The 20,288-nt window shown below is 39.8% G+C and overlaps 1 protein-coding gene across 1 annotated transcript in view; it reads right to left on the bottom strand.

Annotated features, from left to right (window-relative positions):
* The window catches only part of MYO3B (myosin IIIB), a 337,904-nt gene that overhangs the window by 303,849 nt on the left and 13,767 nt on the right, over window positions 1-20,288 (bottom strand). The window contains exons 5-6 of the mRNA XM_075933604.2: window positions 17,405-17,481; window positions 3,364-3,509 (exon numbers count right to left, since the gene is read on the bottom strand). Of these exons, the coding sequence (XP_075789719.1) occupies window positions 3,364-3,509; window positions 17,405-17,481 (223 nt within the window). The remainder of the gene's footprint in view (window positions 1-3,363; window positions 3,510-17,404; window positions 17,482-20,288) is intronic.

The raw sequence follows: 20,288 nt of genomic DNA, 5'->3' as shown, positions 1-20,288 counted from the left end.
ACAAATGAACAGAGAGCCTCCATTTTAGCAACAGGCACCAATTTAGGAGAATGGAAAACTGGGCATAGCCTCCCTCCACACACATCCCCTTTAACTTCGTATTTCTTATGCCGACAGCGGTGAGTGTGCAGGGAGCAGGGCACGTCCCCAGGAACTGCCAGTAAGTGTGTGCTGATGGATCCACTGCTGTTTAAGTGAGAATCTGCACAAGCAACTGGATGTTGAGGAGCTCATTTTGAGTTCCTTTTCTTCCCTTTCTTTTGCTTTATTTTGCTTTATTTAACTCTAGAGAGCTACATACGTTTGTTTGGGCCTATGAATAAGTCAGTTGATAATGAAGTCAGATTGAAGTGGACTTTTTAAAATATATTTAATTGTGCTGAATTAGGTCACAATATATTAATATAAGTTATTATGAGCCTAAAATATTTCTCCCTCCCTCCCCACACACACATACAAAAAAAGCAACTGTAGACTTTCAGTCAAATGACTTATTTTGGGGTAACAGAAATTAACAAGCAAGACCAAAAATAAAGTCTCCATGAGTGAATAAGGAGAGTAAGAACAAAAGATGCACACTGGTAAGTGCAGATTTAGGATTGCATTTTAAAGTTTTGTTTCATTTGTAGTCTGTTGCTCTTACTATCCTTACTCACTAGCTCTTAAAATCTTTGTTAGTAAATGTGTATTTGTTTTCACTGTAAATAGATTAGAATGTTGTATTCTTATAAAGGATCTGATCTTATTCCAGTCAAGCTCATGTACTCTCTCCCTTCAGGAATAGCCTTCCTGGTTATTCATGTGAGTGTCCAGTGACAGGAGCTAGATACAATAGAGGAGCATCAGAGACACACTAGCAAAGGGGCTTAGGAACTGATAATGTGTCTGTCAGCAGCCTGCACAAGGGAGACTGAGCTCTGCAGACACCTGGAAGTAAGTGCATGTCTGCAGCCTGAGGCTGTTGGTTTTCATGGATAGACAAGACTGCTTCACACCAGGGGCATGCACAACGGGGAGAGCAAAGCAGTAGGGCCCCCTTCAGTAATCTGTGTGGGAACAGAACTCTTCCCGCCTCAGGGCTGCAGCAGGGAGAGCAAACACTTCCAGCTCTGGGGCTGCAGGGGAAAATAACAGCTCCTCTGGCCCTTGGACTACAGCTAGGGCCCAAAATATGTCCCTCCAAAAGTGGTCACATTTAAATTCCCACACACACCATTGCTTGACATTAAGGGTACGTCTACACTGCATGCTTATTTCGGAATAAGCTATTCCAGAAGATATATTCTGAAATAGCTTATTTTGAAATAGTGTGCCCACACTACAGGGAAGCTTCAAAATTAGTCCAAGGCAGGGTTCCCTAATGTGTATGTGCTATCTCAGTTTAGAGCCCCAGGAAAAACTGGAGAGAAATTCCTAAGAATGGCCCTGGTGAGGAGCTATTTCAAAATAGCAGCAGGGGAGCATCCACACTGTAGCTATTTTGAAACAGCTATTTTAGAAGAGGAGCTATTCCTTGTGGAATTAGGTTTACAGAAGTTGGAATAAGCCACCCATTATTTCAATATTATTTCAAAATAACGGAATTGCTCGCATTTTTATTTTGGAATCATGTTAATGATTCCAAAACAGCGGTACAGTGTTGATGCACCCTAAGAGTAGACAGCAGCAAAGTACTTCACAATTCTCAGTAACTTTAGGAACCATCACAGTGGCTATATACTAATAATCCTTGAAACTGCTAAAAAGGCACCAGATGCAGTGTGGAAAAAAGGAACTGGACTGAAAGCTCTGTTAGATGGTGCCTCTCATGATAGCATCTTTTCATCTATTCACTATCACCTGGATTGGATTTAAACCAATATTTAGAAATTGCAAGCTCCATATCCCATTAGAAGGCCCTCTTTCCATCCGGCAAGGTCTATTATGTCTTGTGTGAATGGATATTTTCTAGTAGTAGCATTTTAGCAAAGGAGAGGAAAATCATTTCACTCAAAAAATAATATTTTTTCTGACATTAAGGAGTTTATGTGATAAATTCACATATTATTTACCTTATCAACACAGATACCCCAGCTTAGATTTTGCAAAGTCATACAGGCATTTAACACTGAATAAGGGGAGAGAGAAATCATTCACAAAAATCAAAGCATCCACATTACATTCCATATATCTTTCTATCACCTGCTGTTATTTAACACCATAAAATGATTGCAGCCCCTTTAAACAGTTTTGAGTATTTATCTGAAAATAATTTATGGATATTAGTTTTGAAATCTGGAGTCTCCCTTTGAGCTTTAATTGCCATGACCTGTTTTATATTCCTGCAATGGCAACAAGATGAACTGCTGCCTCAGTCTGAATAATTTTTGGAAGAGTGGTAGCAGTTCACAACTGGGATGGGTACAATGAGATAACATTATGACGCAGAACCTAAGACAGACTTATCTGCATATAAATAGACCTAATCAGAAATGCAAATTGCAATCAGAAGAAATTTTAAAAGCTTGTGATAATTGGGTGATTGTGCAGATAACAAAAGGTCAAACACTTTTATAGTCAAAGCTTTTAAACTGCCATTAGCCAGTGGCGATTCTTCCTTTACAAATGCAATATGGAAGAGGCAACCATATGCCAATTTGGAGTCAATCTTGGACAAATTCTTGAGAGATTTTTTCCTATTACCACCATGGTCCTGTTTTTAAACCCTATTTTAAACTGTCAATAAATTCTTGCTTTGTCCAGTAAGAAATCCCAATCAGGTGAAAAAGCAAAACAAAAAATAGATAATGCAAAATGAAATATTCATGTAATATTAATAAATATGGAGAGAGTTTCCATCTTATTTTTATATGAATACTGCACGTCTTATCATCTAAGAGTAAATTAAAAAAAAGAAATGATGGACATAATTTAGTGAAACTGACAGATTGCTATAGAACATTCTCAAAATTACATTTTTTTCCACAATTAGAGAAGTCAAAGATTCAGAGGAATACCATTTAAAAATATGATGCTACATTTTCAAATACTAGCTTCTGCCTCTTCTGAAACAAATATTTTTATCAATCTTAGCTAAGAAAATTACATTTGCAGTCTATTGTGGATGGCATATAAAATCAAAACCCAAGAAAAGAATAAAATAAATACAGAATTCTGTTATTTCAACTAGCCCTTATTATTAATTATTTCTAAACTCAGAGTGAATAGGAATCCTCATAATGATGACAACTCTTTTTATCTATTTTCCAGTGATGGCTTCTTACAATTTGAGGAGAAATTGTTTACCAAATATGTATTTTACTTCTCAATAGACTCCCTCTGAACAACAAACTAGTGAGTCAAGAGAGCCATCTAGTGCCATACCTTGGAATTTTAAATAGCGTTTTCACAGGATGCATGTCAAATAAAGGTGGGTCTCCATCACCCAGTTCAATAGCTGTGATCCCAAGAGACCATACGTCACACCGAGCATCATAAGAGTAGTCATACTGTTGTTCACAAGCAATGACCTATCAGATAAAAGTGGGGAAAACATGCATTAACCTCATCACTCCATGCTGTCCTACCTTGACATACTTTTGATTACCCAAATCACACACAGCTCCTATTTCTGTAGCTTTGCCTGTATCTCCCAGATGGAAAAGTCCAATAGAAGTATATCCTTTCCTTAGGCTTGTTGGTTTTTTTAAATAAAAACACCCACAAAATTTAACAGATAATTGTATCTATGCTACAGAATTGTACAGGATGTTTCAAACATCTATATAAAAAAATCTGTATTAAATTATACATAAGATTGATTCTACTAAAACCTATTGCAATGATTTTAGAAGTGTATTGACTTTATACCTTTTAACTTCTACAGCTATTCGTAAGGTACAAGAGTGATTTGCATGGTATGAAATTTGCACATATCTTTCAGATATATGTAGTTTGCCTCTCTGGTTTTGCATATAGACAAAAAGAAGAATCAATATATTATGGGTCTAATCTAAAGCCAACTAAAATTAATAGACGTTTTCCATAGAGTTCAAAGAGGTTTTGGACCAGGACCCATATACCTGTGCCAGTAAAAGTCAGTGTCTACATTCATATTATAACTAGATCTGACCTGAAAACAAGCCTCTGAATTTGAACATCCACAAACCTTGCTGTGGAGATTAGAAACTAAATCCAGGTTTAAAATAGACCTTTATCTCTATAAATGCATAAAACAAAACCTCACATCTAAAAATTCTTGAAGTTAACCTGGCTTGGAATCTTGAACAAAATTTTGTAGCTCAAACAACTCACCACCAAGTGCTTTGAAAACTTTTTGAACTCCAGTGCATTGTTAACATGTACATTCATGGTATTCTGCTTAGGGTTAAATTAAATTGCAACTTTGTCTTAAATATAAACAGAATTGCTGACAGCATAAATTATTTTCTTATAAAAGAAGTAAAGGGTGTTGAATATACAAGATAAGAAAATCGAGTGGAGGCAGTATAAGTTATGGTTAGAATAAAAGCATCTTCTGTTACAGCAATAATTTATTTTTAAACTGCTTCTTTCACTTGGTATCTCTCATTTAGTTGTTTGTCTACAGCAGATTGAGTCAGAAAAATTAGACACACACACACACAAACTTTTTCACAAAGCTAGAACCAAATGTTCTGATAACTCTCCTCCCTAATTATTTTCATTTTAGTATGTCAAAGAGCTTCCTGCTTCAATTCTGCTTTGTTTAGTTTCATATATTACACTCATGAGTGGATGTCTAAGTGCTTTCCAGTAGTGCATTAAACATTATCATCATCATCCGTCATGTGAGGTTGTGTTTCTTTTCCTCTTCTTCTCATCCTAAAGGTAAAATTCGAATAAAAGGTTGGGGGGGAGGGGGTTCTCTGTTGCTATGCAAGTTCATTCCATCAACATGGATTCATGTTTCTTCTGGAAATGTCTGTGGAAACCGCAATCACCCCACCGTTCTTCCCAGACTTGATAACTCAGGATCACAGCTGTCTACAGTACCTGCTTCACTTCATGGTATGGAAGCTCCATGGCTGAACCCAATGAAGCTTTCTTGCACAGACCCAGGACAGCCACATCCTCCTTGTCAGCAGGAAACCTTCCACTAGGGCTTCCTATCTGATCTAGTGGAAGAGATTTTCAGTCTGATTTCACAATGACTTTAGTCTCCACCTCATGTCCATTCCCCTCATGCTGGACTGTCTTCTCCACTGTAGGCTGCAGGGGTTATCCATGTGGTCAATAAAGGTTTGTATGGCCCCTATTTCTGCCTTCCATACAGGTGTAGAGGGTCAGTTAGTCTTTCCCAACCCAGTAGTGAGTTGTTTTCTAAAAGGTCTTGAGATATTCTACCCTTATTCAGGACAGCTGGTGTCAGTCTGTGACCTTCGTGTCCTTTCCATGCTAATAGGACCACCTTTTGGACACAAAAGGTGCAGAAAGAGAAAGGAACACATAGGATTATGCAGTGCAGGAGTTTGGCATGTGTATACAGCTAATTTGGGGACAGGATGACATACGCATTTGTATGTTCATTTATCAGAACTGAAGCATCAAACCCTTTTGAGATTTGCCTAGGACTACTTAGAACTGATGTTATTTTTGTTTTGGCTTCAGTTTATATAGGACATGTGGAAAAGCATAGCTGCAAGCATATAATATACTGCAGAATGATTATGACTGGAGCTCTGCTAGCTGGAGACAAGCACTGTGTAATTAGCACTGCCAACCTACCAGCTGGAAGGAGTCTGGAGTTTAAAGGGCTGAAGCTTCGGAGGAAAGGTGCTACTGTACTCAGTTGAAGGCATTAGCTAAATAGCTTCTGGGATGTGTGAAGGAAATGCTGAAAGCAGAGCATATAAAACATGAATGTGGTGCAAAATTGTTACCCTTGCTCCAAGGAGAGCAAAACTGCTAACCACGCAAGTCAAACAAAATAAACCAGCTGAATGTCTTTCCACATGACATTATGCAGCCTATTTAATTTAATTTGATCTCGCCTTAGGGTAAAAAAATATTTTCATAAGCACTGTGTACACTAAGGACATTTCCTAAGTCTTACTGATTCAGTTCCACTGGTGTTTAGCAACATTGGAAGAGTTGGTCTGACACACCAAGATCTCTCTCACACACACACATATAGATACATGCTGGAGTCAACATGAGGCCTAAACTGTTTTGTTTTTTGTATTCCCTTTTCTTTATTGATGACTTCCAGATCTTATTCAAAGACAAAAAAAAAAAATTAACATTTATCAATGAAATGTTAACTTACTTTAAAAAAATCAATAGAATACATGATTGAATTTCAGGACAATTTATATTAGTTGTTAATTATTGACCAGTGTGCAGAGCCTCCTTTGCCCCTTCCATATTATACACCCCATCCTACACAGTTCCCACAGGGGTAATGGAATCTTCTTCAAACTGCAGAGAGGTTTACCAAGTTCTCCATATCTCCATTCCAGCTAGACTGGAATAGCCTCTACAATCCCTGCACACTGCTACAAAAGGAATTATGACAACTGACTCTACATAATTATGGATCTTGCGGATATTCCTTCAGTTTCTCAAAGCCCCCCTTCATACTGCTTAGCAAGGAAGTTTGCTGTCCAGCAGGCAAAGGGTGACATTATGCAAATACTACCCCTTTGCACTGCAGCCCTGCTGTGGTCCCACTGTTTTTTTCTGACCTTCTGAGATGCTCTCCTTATGGGTAAATTTCTTCCTTAAGGACTTATCTGTAATTTTCAAAAGGTAGCTTTCTGAACTCCATTGTGCTGCTTCAATGTTGTTAGCAGCTCCAACATAACTCCTTCCTATTCCAGTTCATTGTAAGCTTTGGTTTGACCATCAAAACTTAAATAAGGGGGAAAAAATAACCAAGGAAGAAGCTAAAATGTCTCTAGTTTGTTTAAAACTATATCCACTTCCCAAAAACATCTGTGTTCCCAATAATAAATCACTACACTGAAATCATGTGAATCAGTTCCCACAAGGTGGTGACTCAGAGGAAGCCACAAGCAATTATCTACTTGGCTACAAAGCTGCTACAGTCTATCCCCAGATCATGTTTGTCTAGATACTTGCATGAGCCTCAGAACAGCATTGTGTGAGTTCTTCACAAATATTATGGCCTTTGTCCTCAACACCCTGTGAGACAGATGCAGCATTTTTGCCATTTTGCTATCAGGGAAGTAAAGTGGAGCAAGGAGAGATTTCTTCTCAAAGTCAGCTAACTTCTATGGAATTAAATCCAGATTTCGTGACTCCTACGCCAGTGACTCAAAGGACAAAACATCCTTTCCTCCAAAGCCAGTATTACCCATACGCAGAATACACAGGTTGTTAGGGCACTCGAAAATCCGGGGAACCACTGGGTCTCAATATGCACCCACCTGCCTCGTCCTATCCCTGTTCTGTGGCTCTGCTTCCTCCAGAGAAAATCTATAAACGGCATGTGGCCATTTATTCTCATTGTAAAATCTATTGTTTGCAATTCAACAGCAAAATTCAATCTCCGTCTAAACTTTCTTAGAGAGTTTATTTACAAGCTATGCCAAAATAATTTAATGACTGCGACAGGGGGTCACATACTTGATGGAAGGGAATGTGTGACGTATCTATGAGTTCTCTCCTCTCTATGGCTGACAGCTTATGCCTTCAGGAAGTGCATGTGAGTAAAACTATATTACAGCAAAAATCCTGGCATTGGCAGCCCAGTTAAGAAGCATTTTTTAAATCAGATACTCTGTCAGTCTACTGTGAGTTCTCTTTGTTTCTAGCTAAATTTAATCTGCACTGAAACATGTAGCCAAGTGCGTTTCATGCAATTTTCCTTCACTCACTTCTAGCAAGAGAAGTTGCTCAGAAAACACATTGCATTTGTTACTATATTTCTGTTGCATTTGTAGAACGTACATGGATTACATGATCATAGAATCGGTGTGATTACTAAACAGAACACTTACCTTAGGACTTGTTGGGATTTTACCATTCACAGACGCTTGTAGTGGGGACAGGGGGAAAGTAAAAGTCGGATTTATTGTTTCACCCATGGAAGATAAGCCTGGCAAGCAAAACAGCTGTTTGGAGTTTGGTTTCTGCAGCTGGTTCTGATTTCTATCTTGGAGTCTAAGGCCAATCTACACTGCAAATGCTTTCCATATAGCATTTATGTATAGGTTATATAGGATTTATGTATGAGGTATAGCAATGCTGGTATAGGAGTAGCAGCCAAACCCCCCTAGCATAGATAGAAAAACTCTATCTGTTGGCAAACATTCCATCAGCACAGTAATGCCACCTACATAAATACCATTCGTTCTGTTCTGTCAGCATAGCTGCACCTACCCCGGGGGACTAGTTGGCATAACTAAGTCTGTTGGGGAGAGAGGGGGCTTCACATACCTGATCAATCTAGCTACTCAGAAAAAACTTTTCATTGTAAATCTGGCCTAAACAGTGACTTCCCAGTCCCAAAGCTGTACTGCTGCCTATTTTTAGTAATGTACTGAATGAAGTAATGCTTAGTCTCCTGAGCATTCAACTCAATTGACCTTGAAGAGGGACTTTGGGCCATATGTGGCTTTAAAGGGATCAGACCCAGACCTAGCAATCACAGACACCATTTCCAGATCCACTCTTACTAAAGAGCCTTATGGTTTTTTCCTGTCTTCTAAACTATAGGTGGTGTCCAGACAAGCTTCTGCAAAACAAGAATCTTTTAATTTCAAGCAAAAGGCAGAGTCTGCATTCTCTTCAAGGAATCCAGAGCCACTTATTCCTGGGGACACTTGCCCTTTCATCCAAGAGTGCTCGAAGTCCCTCTGGTTCTAAGGCACTGATGTTTGAGACATTCATTTTTCCTTCCTTCTGCAATGAGGCTGGGAAGGCAGAGGTACCAGAAGAAAATCCTAGACCAGGAAGTATGTTACCTACCACCTACCTGGCTTTGCTCAAATATATAGTCAGACTTGCATCATATACAAGAAAGTTCTTTATCATTGGGCCAAGCACAGACTGGGCAAAATTCCACCTTGGCTACTCTCCTCCAGCTCCATAGCTTTTAGACCTTAGCAGGAGAATGTGGTGCTAAGGTGATAATTAACCAGTCTCCCTCTGGTTGGAAGCATGGCCCGAGATGAGTCTGAATCTTGAACAGCAGATGTGGTAAAAATTACAGGGGGCAACAACTCCAGACTACAACGTAGAGAATGTTAGGACAAGAAGCAATGGGCTTAAACTTCAACAAGGAAGGTTTAGGTTGGACATTAGGAATTGCCAGGGTGGTTAAACACTGGAATAAATTGCCTAGGGAGGTTGTGGAATCTCCATCACTGGAGCTATATAAGAGCGGACTGGACAGACATCAATCAGGGATGATAGATGTTGCTTGGTCCTGCCGTGAGGGCAGGGACTGGACTTGATACCCCCTCCAGGTCCCTTCCAGTTCTAGTACTCTATGATTCTATGATTGTTTTAATGTAAACATTCTGAGCTAAACAGGAGCTGATGAGGATTTTGCGGGGCTCAGGGCAGCAAAATTTCACAGGGCCCCCTGTTTGCCATGGCGCATGCGCGGGGCTTCTTGAAGCGCGGGGCCCGGGGTGGCCGCGCTGCTCGCCCTGCCCTATATCCGCCACTGGAGCTAAAGATTGACAGAAAAAGTAACTGGGAGTATTTGCAAAAAGACAAAAATTACCTATTGACCAAATTTCATTAAAAAAAAAATCAATACTGAAGGGGAAGCAATAAAGCACTTTGTCTGTCTTGACTATTTAGACTGTAAATTCTTCAGGGCAAGGGCTGTCTCTCACAGCATGAGATGATGTGGCCTTGCTTTCAGCTGGGGCCTAGGCCCTGCAATAATACAATCATAAATATAATAGCAAGTACCAAACATTTCTTGATATGTGTGAACCACAAAATTTGAATTTGTTTCTAAGCTCTACTGCTATCATACTATGTCTAATGCATTGTTTTCCCACCAAATGAGTTCAATTTTCAGAAATTTCAATGTTCATTCATTTCAGGCCAGATAATTCCAATTCAGAGAAAGGTACAAGAACTTCCTTTATAGTGATTTATGAAATAGCCCACCTTGGGAGAAGTTTCTTCCTAACCCCAGAGAGTTAATGATTGGTTTATGCCCTAGATAATTTAAAGTTAATATCTCATAGGCATTTGCCACACATGTATTACACATGCTATAAATATACATTTTCAAAATGTCCTCACTAAATGCAGAAAGGACATGCATTTTCTATTACAAAATACAAACAAGCTTTGCATGCACAATCACTTTTAAATTACTTTCAGGTAGCAACCAAATTACATTGTTGTTATACTTTCTGATTTCTCACTTGTTCAAACTTGTCTCCCTTTACCATATGGATTCCCAGAATTTCCTGTGATAATCAGAATTCAATCCAAAAACAGTTTCATATTTGAATGGCACCAACTGCCATTGAAATGTTCCTATCCGAAGAGCTAATTTTAGCTAAATAGAAGTTAAAGCAGAGAGACCTAAAGCTATTAACCCAAGGGCTGACCTTGAGTCCCATGATGTAGGCAAGTGAGTGGTGAACAAGATAAGTTGAAGGGTTGCAATGGGGGAACATACTCAGTGCTTTTTAGAGCATTGTATGCACCATCCCATCTACTTAGAATTAATTTTGAAATACGGAACAGAGTAAAATTTTCTATTGAATGCCATTCTGTGATTTGGCCAGGGGGTTGGATTTTCCATTCCAGATGTTAGAAGCTTTTTAACTACTGGTGCCAACCTGCTTTTTAAGGTTTATATAGTTGAGATATAAACAAAAGAAACCTATTCTAAGATGAAATTTGGCATTAGGCAACTTTGTTCTTGAAGCAAAAATCAGGCCCTGAACGAAAAGTCCTTTATTCACATGAATATTGGACTTCAGAGGGACTTGCTCATGAAATTTTGAAGGATCAGTCCATTGCTTTAGATATTTTTCAAATATACAAATGTAAACAAAACTATTGTGCTCACTTAATGTTTGCATTTACATAATGTAGGGAGGGCCTCATACTACAATGACACACAACAAGTGTTTCCTCATTGTTCCAACATTCAACTGATTTTCTCAAAAAACAATCAGATTTAAACAGAAGATAAATAGGAGTCTTTTTTAAAAAAATAAAGGGTGTTTTGGGTATATTTAGTTGATCACTTGCAGTTCTAACATTCTCAAAGCATACTCTTAATTCTGTAATGAATTTCATCTGAATTTCATGGAGATGTCTATTTCACCAAAGAGAAGGAAAACATTCTGCTGTTACTGTGATAATCTTGCTGAATGCTATTTTCTCTTGGCTTGTAACATGTACCCAAACAGGGAGCTTATAAAGCTTCAGATAAATGGGGCCAGAAGGTCACACAAGGTAAGTCAACAGCAAAACTCCCAGGGTACGTCTAGACTACATGCCTCTGACGACAGGCACGTAGATTAGACTACCAGGCATAGGAAAATGAAGCGGCGATTTAAATAATCGCCGCTTCATTTAAATTTACATGGCTGCCGCACTGAGCCGATCAGCTGTTTGTCGGCTCAGCGCGGTAGTCTGGATGCGCAGGGGTTGACATCAAAGGCATTTGTCGACCTCCCAGGTATGCCTCTAAGATAGATGCTATCAGCCCCATCAGTAACTAGTATCTAGACCAGGTTGGGCAATAATTTTGATTGGGGGTCACTCCAAGAATTTGGTAAGTGGTCAAGGGCCAAACTCTTCCATGATATTAATGGAGGAGGTTCAGGATCTGGGATTGTGGTTGGGTGCAGAAGGTGGTGTGGGATCTAGGAGGGAGTCTGGGTGAAGGAAGGGGTTGGAGGTGCAGTGTCCAGGGGGTGGGTATGGGTGCAGGAGAGTATTCCAGCTTGGAGGAGGATATAGAAGGGGGTTGTGTTCTGGGGCAGAGGTGCAAGAGGGGCTGCAGGGGTTTGGGTTGTGACCTGGGACCAGAGTTTGGGGGCAGGTTCTGGGAGGGGGGATAGGTGCAGAAGGAGATCCTGACCTGCTGAAGAAGCAGGGCCTGGAATGGGGTAGGAGTGCATGGGCGGGGGAGAAGAGAAGAGAGGGGGAAGGGAGGGGTTGGACTGCCAGAGACAGGCTCTGGATGGGAGGCATTTACTTGGGTGGCTTCTGGCCAGCATTACAGCAAGTTCCTCAGCCAAGCTCCCTGCCTTCCATAGGCTGCTCTGAGCAGTTGACTGTGGTGCCATGTGCTCTTCTGAATACTGGGACCTGGGAGAGGAGGGGTACTTTGCGCACTTCTGGCCAATAGGAGCTGTGAGATTGTGCGGGGGGTGGGGAAAGTGTGCAAAGTCTCTCTGCCTCCTCTCCCTGGGCTCGCAGCATTCAGAGAAGCACACGAATGCCCCGCAGCCAGTCCGCAAGCTGTATGTTGCCGCATCCTGATCTAGACTATGCACCCATTGTCACTGGCGTCCATGATACCTCAGTCTGAGTTATTTTTAAATCACTCTCAGTGTCTGCCCCAGATCTTATATGGCAATTCCTGTTCCTAAAACTAGATTTGGTATAGGGTGGCAATGTGCTGGTTCACATCAGGTTTATATTATGTTCTGAGGTTCCAGTTTCAGGCTAGGCTAGACCAGGACCAAGAGTTTAGGTTTAACATAACTAAAATCTTGTGAGTTTCTCTTGCAAAGTTTTGGATGAATGCATTAGAACTCAAATGCGATCATCTGATTATGTGATATTTTTGCTATTTGGGGTAAGAATCTTGCAAAACCTGCGGCACTGTTCTTTTACCCGCTTCTGAACTGGAACTGAGATGAAAAGGAGCGTGGACTAAGACTTGGAATTAAAGATGTTTAATTTCAGGCATGTCAGAGACAGATTTTAGGTACCTTATTTAATAGTCAAGGATTTATAAAGTAACTACAGCAATGGTTCTGCTGAATCTGGCCTAGTTGTATTCTCTGTTTCAGTCCTGCAACTGACTGCTGTATGCACGAGGCAATTATGATTAACATAACCACCAACTCTGAAGGCTATTTCTTAGGTTTAATGTTTTTCCCCCTAAGCAGACCAGTTGCTTCTATTCAGCTTACTTCCCATACCATTATATCCCACTTTCACTTTCCATCCATATTTGGGTTAAATTCACAACATGCACTTCTATCTCTTGCTCTTTTTCCCCCCTCTGTCCTGATGCTATTCTCTGATACACACATACTCCAGAAAAACATTTCTGGAAGGCCCATTTACCCATCGGGGGACTTAGTCCAAATTCCTCATTTTCCCTAGATCATTATTTCAGTTTTTCTGAGTTATATTTCCTATTCACCCAATTGTTTTAAGTTGTTTTGGGTTCTTCTCTCTGTTTCTCCATAGATACCTCCATGTCTCTAAAACATCAAGCATAAAAAGAACAAGGAAACTTTTTGCTTGATGCACTGTGTTTTCTCTTTACTATACAAGTTTCCATTGACTTTCACTCATCCTACCTTAGACTCACTAAAAAACTTTGTTTTCAAAAAAGCTGTTATCAAGAAGGATTTTTCACATTCTCGTAGATGAAAATCTACAGCTTTCATAGCACAATTTACACATGCATAAAGAAAAAAACCTATGAAGGCACGACAAAAAGTAATGTAAATGCTATGTTCAATGGAATATAAATGTGTCATTCACACAAACACAAGGAAACCAATCATAATGACAACACCACATGAGTCTCACGGTACTTATAATATACAAGATAGTTCAAGGAGCAGCATAATCAGTCTTGGAAGGATTTGATTTTTTAATCAGTAAATATCCTACTGCCATTAATAAGCATTTCTGATTTCCTTTAGTGTCTGACACCCCCAGTAATTTTTCATGAGTACAAAATTTTCAATAAATTATAAAAATGCTCAACACCTATAATTTTGCACAACTGAATAAATAAAAATATTTTAAATACTTAAATTTAAAAATCTTTCCAAATTATGTTTAAAAAAATACAATTCTGCCAAGCCTAAGCATAATGGATAGTTGGGAAGTCTACAGTTGTTTTGCAGACTTATATATCTACAATGTCTGATCAGTGCATACCTGGTGATTCACATATGCATGTTCATTTGCAGAGAGTTACTGTGCTTAGGGCACTGGGTCACTTGTAAATATTTTTTTTCAAACAAGAACTTTAAAACCAGCCATCCCCGTTCAGATGTGGTATATACACAAGGCCTTTCAGGCATTACATGTAACCATATTTTCAGATCACTTACATCAAAATGTCCATTTATTTCTTTGGGTTTTTTATTCATATTATGTTATTATTTTCCAGCAAGACAATTAGTAGGAGGGCAGGGCACAGGACATTTAAATAAGATTTCAACCATAAACCCTGATTGTTATTATTCAAGCAAAGCACTAATGTAAACAGCATCCTTAATTATCTGGGTTTAATACAAATATTTTGTCATCATAGCCCTTGGCAACATTGGAATGAATGGCCAAAACTGTTTTAGAGTGTCTTTAAGCAAGGTGATGCCATAAATAATGATGGAATGATGGTTACTAAGGTGTCTCTTGTCTCTTCTGTGACGTCAACTGGTTGTTATGGAGATGGTAAAATATCAACCATTCTTTGAGAGGTTTTTACAAGATCCATTTTTGGATCCATTACAGCAGGTTTATTTCTCAGCTCAACTATAACCAGCTTTCTGTGGCAATAGAGAGAAGACCAGATGGGACTGTAACATTTTTTAAAAGAAACAAATGTTTGGATTATACTCAAAACTGTATGCTGTATGATACAGCCCTTTGCCTGTTTATAACAGATGCAGAATGTAAGCTCTATCCCAAATAGCCTGTGGTTCCAACAGTTGATATGTTGTTCCATTATTTCTGAGGAAGGCCACTATTTTTGTTTAGATTTAATATTCCTCATTATTGCACATTCTTCTCTGTGTTTTTGTACCATTTTATAAAACACAGGACTCCTGTTATATTTGCTGGTATTTAAAGGGATACTGCCAAGGTTATTGTCCTCTTTCATGCAGTCACTGAAAATGCAGGGGCATTTTGTTCACTTTTAACCTAAAAGAAAGACAAATTTTCCTAAAATTCCACAAAATGGATTAAATAGTAAAAATGCAGCGGGATGTCTCTGGGCAGGCTGTTATGAAAGTACTGAGAGTCAGGTTTTTTTGCCTAAGAAGCTTGAAGGGGACTCTTGAATTTTCTTCATTTCTGTTCTATGTTACTTCCATGAATCTAAACATGCTTTGATACTTACAAGCAGACCAAGGACTTGCACCCCACCGGACAAAGCCAACTATTCCATAAATAGTGTAACCAGACCACTTGCTTTCTCAGCGACTTGTGACCTCTCCTCCATGCTTAGTCTCTCACTGTCCTGCCTCCTCTATTCAGGGTTTGATGCCACCACTCTAGGTTGGTGAGGTGCTATGTCAGAGTCACACTCCTCCTCATCCTGCTTGTTATGTTGCTAGCATGCTGACTAGCAGTCTTTGTGGGTGAAGGTCAAGAAGTTACATGATCAAGCAGATGCTAGGTGACCTTGTGATAGGAGGGCAAAATCACTTGCTTACCTAAATATTCACACACACACACACACACACACACACACACACACACACACCCACGTGTGAGTGTGCATGAACACAGAAAGACCCTGTAAAACCTAAGCCTGGAGCTGTACTAACTCTGCAACCAGGAACTCCTTTTCCAGAAGCAATAAAACTCACTAAACAGGTCAGAGATGCTAAAACAAAATCAGACTCAGACCAAAAGCAAATAAGACCAAACACTAAATGTATCATGATTTAAAAATTTGTATCTTCTAAATTGGCAGGTAATGGTCAAAAGGGGTATTAGGAGAGTAAAGACAAAGAAAACGAGCAGTGAAATTAGCTTTTATTTGTGAAAGCTGTCCAAATGTTAACCACTTCCTTAGTGGCCCAGCCAGTAGGTCCTAAACCAGGAACTGCAACAATAACAACCACTCATTGCTGTCTTCCTTTAATGAAACAGCTTTCAGTTCCCTGGGTCACTTTCCTGCTGTCCCAGTCTTCACCAATGTTCCATCTTTTGATCAGGGCTCTTTTGTGTTCAGTCAGAGCAGCCATCTCAGAGCCCCCTCTCACTCCCCTGATCCCTACCAGCGCTGCCCTGTCCATGGTGCTGCAGTTCTCTTTGGCCAGCCAGGAGCATCATCAGTACTACTTTGGCTACAGGAAGGAACTACTTGTCTCTGGCTCTGCCTCTACTTTTTAGATGGCCCTCCTTGGCCCTGACTGTTTGCTCCCTGCAGCCTTTCTGATTGGCTAGCCTTTTGTGGCCTCTCCCCCAATTGGCTGATTCTTGCATAGTCTGTCTCACTTGCTCGGAGAACTCAGCTCCACTGCTCCTTTCCTGAGACAGGTTTGGCAGGATGCTGAGGCCTCCAGCAGGTGGAGTCTGGGCCTAGTCCACCCTGTCATAATTACAACTAAACGGCTAATGTACTTTGCAAACACTGACCAACGTGCCACCCTTCCTGCACAAGAACATGTGGAAAGACCAGATTACTTCTAGAATTCTGCATTTCTGTTGTAGCACAGAGTCCACATGTGATCCCCCCTTCCCAGGTCAGTGGAGGGATGAGCTCAAAAAGATAGTGCAGGTTGGAAATCTGGATCCCCATCTAAGCAGGCATCAGCCAGCTGAGTAAAGGGCTCACTTGATGTATTGTACAGTAACTCCCAACTTAATAATGTTATATAGAATATAATAGGGATAAAATAACAGGATTAGATGTATAGACATTGTGCTAAACCCCAAGGAAATTTATAGAGGATTCACTCTCTTTTAGAGGCTTTAGGAACCATACAGTATTCTATAGCTGGGATATGATTCCCTACTAAAATCCTTGGAATGATTCAAAGAAATTGATGTAAATGATACTAAATTCTAAAAGACATTCCCATAAGTGCCTCCCCTTGCTATGGCAGGAACAATAGCCATTGGTCCTGGCCTGTTACTCTGTGGAGTAGAATCATAAGAGCATTAAGTCCGAAGTATTTTATGCCTTAAAGAAGCATTACCAACAAGTTTCCTGTAGCTTGGCCTGTAGTTTTATGGAAAAGCTGCAAACAATTCTCTTTAATAAAAGAGGATCATGCATCAGTTATTAATGGAATCTAATTTGTCTATACATCCCACTGCATAAGAATACACATGTGGAAGGAAATTAAACAGAATCATAGCTGGGAACCACCAAACGCTTTTTCTGTTTATTACGGGTATCAAATTTTTTGAGTCAGTGTAGAATTAGGACAAAACTGTGTATTGTAATGAACAGAGGCAACTCAGACAAAATAAATAAAATGCTTTGCCCACCCACCTCAGGTGCCATCCAAAAGGGTGTTCCCACCGAAGTGTTTCTGCGTAGCCGGGTACTGGTAAGCTGGGCCGAAACACCTGCAATAAAATGGATTCACACTTTGGCCTAAAATTCATGATGTAATTTCAGTTCAGATTATTTCAAGTCTCAGGAAAATAAACACATGATCCTTAAATCATGTCTGCAAAACAGCAGTCAAAATCAGGTCAAGGTATATCATTTGTACTAAATTAGTTATATGATCAATTCTATATTTTGCTTTAATCAGGACTTGTCCAAAGGAAGACCACAACTTTCTCTAACATAGTTACAGGAACACTATGCTTAAGTCCATCTCTGTGAAGCAAAGCACTGAAGCTCACCTTAACCATAACTGTGTACTAAAATAAATTATATGCTTCAGTGCTTTGCTGAAGAACATAAGAATGGCCATACAAGTTCAGACTACGCGTCTATCTAGCCCAGAATCCTGTTTTCCAACAGCGGCCAATTTCAGGTGCCAAAGAGGGAATGAACAGAACAGTAATCATCAAGTGATCCCTCCCCGTCACCCATTCCCAGCTTCTGGCATAAAGAGGCTAGGGACACCATTCTTACCCATCCTGGCTAATAGCCATTGATGGACCTATCCTCCAAGAATTTATCTAGCTCTTTTTTGAACCCTGTTAAAGTCTTGGCCTTCACAACATCCTCTGGGAAGGAGCCCCACATGCACTGTATGAAGCCCCACATGCACTGTATGTAAGGAGCCCCACACGCACTGTATGACTACACACTGTATGAAGAAATATTTCCTTCTGTTTGTTTTAAACCTGCTACCTACTAATTTTGTTTGGTGACCCCTAGTTCTTATGTGACAAATAAATAATCTTCCCTTATTTACTTTCTCTAGTTCTTGGTGACCCCTATTTCTTATGAGACAAATAAATAATTTTCCCTTATTTACTTTCTCTGTATCAGTCATAATTTTATAGACCTCTCTCAACACCTCTATCTTATCCCCCCTTAGTCACTGATAACAGGAATGAACTATTGAAACAAGTGCAAAGAGCAAACACAATGCTGCAAAGTGATACACTCGTCCCTCTCCCAAGGGGAGCTGCCATGCCCCTGGGCTTCTTGGGACCATGACCAACCCCATGTGTCCTGCAATGCAACTGTGTTTATATACCCGCGCCCCTCTCACTGGGGCAATGTCCTAGCAGCCAGAGCCTATAGTAAACATCCCTCTCACCAGGGCAGTGCAGCCTAACAGCCAGAGTCTTTAGTCAACTAAGTCAACCTCAGAGTTTGAGTCTCAAAAAGATTTTACCACCAAACCAATATTATTTTCAAAGCTTATCAAATGGCTGCTTTTTTCATAAAACGCAATATTGCATTTCTATGTTGTTACCCACAGACACTGAACAATTGTGTAACAGATATTGTTTAGCAATGTTTGCTGCTAATAAATAATAAATTTGGAAGCTGGAATATGAGCTTCCTCAATTTAGATGTTTAAATCCTGCAGCATGGAGTGTGCTTCCCAGCATGTGTTGACAGACATGCACTAGCTTTACTCATGCTAGCCTGCTAAAAAAGCACAATACCCAGGGTATCAGTATGGGTTGGCCACTCAGGTACAAATGAATTTCCCTGGTACCACTCTGAACCATGCATTGATTGCAGTCCCACTGCAAACTTAGTTAACTCTGATTCCTTGTCATAACAGCAGAATTTGTAGCTGTAAACACCACTGGGAGAATTTGAACCTGGGACCTCTGGAGCTTAGTGTAGGAGCCTCTACAGTTTGAGCTATAAAGCCAGCTGGCTCTCAACCTCGGCGGTAGAGCAGGACTACTTAATTTTGGAAGCCCTGGGGGCCACAGTGATACTCACAGCACATGCCGAAGGCCGCAACTTAAGTGTGGTTGCATATACATGCACTAGCTTATTTCACACTGATGGACATGAATACAAAGATTAAAGCAAGACTACACAACATGCAGGCCCCCATTAAAGTCAGTTCTGCTGATATTGATAAAATGCAATATTTACCCAATTTCCACCCATATGACAGCACTTTTAATTAGCAATGACAGTCCAGGAATTTAACTACTAAAACACATATCAACAGACAACCATTATATTGACTACGCCTTTGTTGTGGCTCCCACCTGTGGGCTGCAAACAAATGGCCCGTGGGCCGCATGTTCAGTAGCTCTGCTGTAGAGCTCCCTTGTTTTTATATCTAACTGCAAGTGGTCTAAATGCTACTACCTGGGACAGTGAACCACACTTCGTGTGTGTAGACTATGTATAGACTTGCATAGAGATTGTAGTTAAAACCATACACAAAAGAGATACTGAATAACAGTGAGCTAAAAATGTTTTTATAAAGATAAATAAAGAAAAAGAATGCTAGTTCTCAGACATTTTATGACAATTTAATACATGGGACATTTAATAGGTATCATGCTAAAGGCAACTTAAGGAGAAATATAAATATATATTGCATCCAAAAATACTTTAAAGGAATGATATCATTGCATGACTTGGCAACTAAAATTTAGGAAATGCCACAACTAAGGTTGCTTCTGCAACTTTAATTTGGCCCTCTTGTACATGTGTATTATGAAATAGTCTTTTAATTACATAATCACATACCTCTGCATAGCCACATAAACACTGCTACATTCAGTGCACAGAATACATGGTGTTTACTGAATGTGTTCCATATTTATTTTTAACTTTATTCAACATATGGTCCTATGCCTTATTTCTGCACACCACTTAAACCCAGCACTGAAAATAGAACTATAGTTTTCTCCTGGGCTTCTTTATTGTGCTCTCACTATCACATTTTAGTATTTTTTTAAATTGCTGACTGTACCGTCACAATGCC

Source organism: Pelodiscus sinensis, chromosome 7 (genome assembly GCF_052426305.1).
Source record: "Pelodiscus sinensis isolate ZL-2025 chromosome 7, ASM5242630v1, whole genome shotgun sequence".
NCBI lineage: Eukaryota > Metazoa > Chordata > Testudines > Trionychidae > Pelodiscus > Pelodiscus sinensis.
This window is presented reverse-complemented; position numbering and strand designations above follow the sequence as displayed.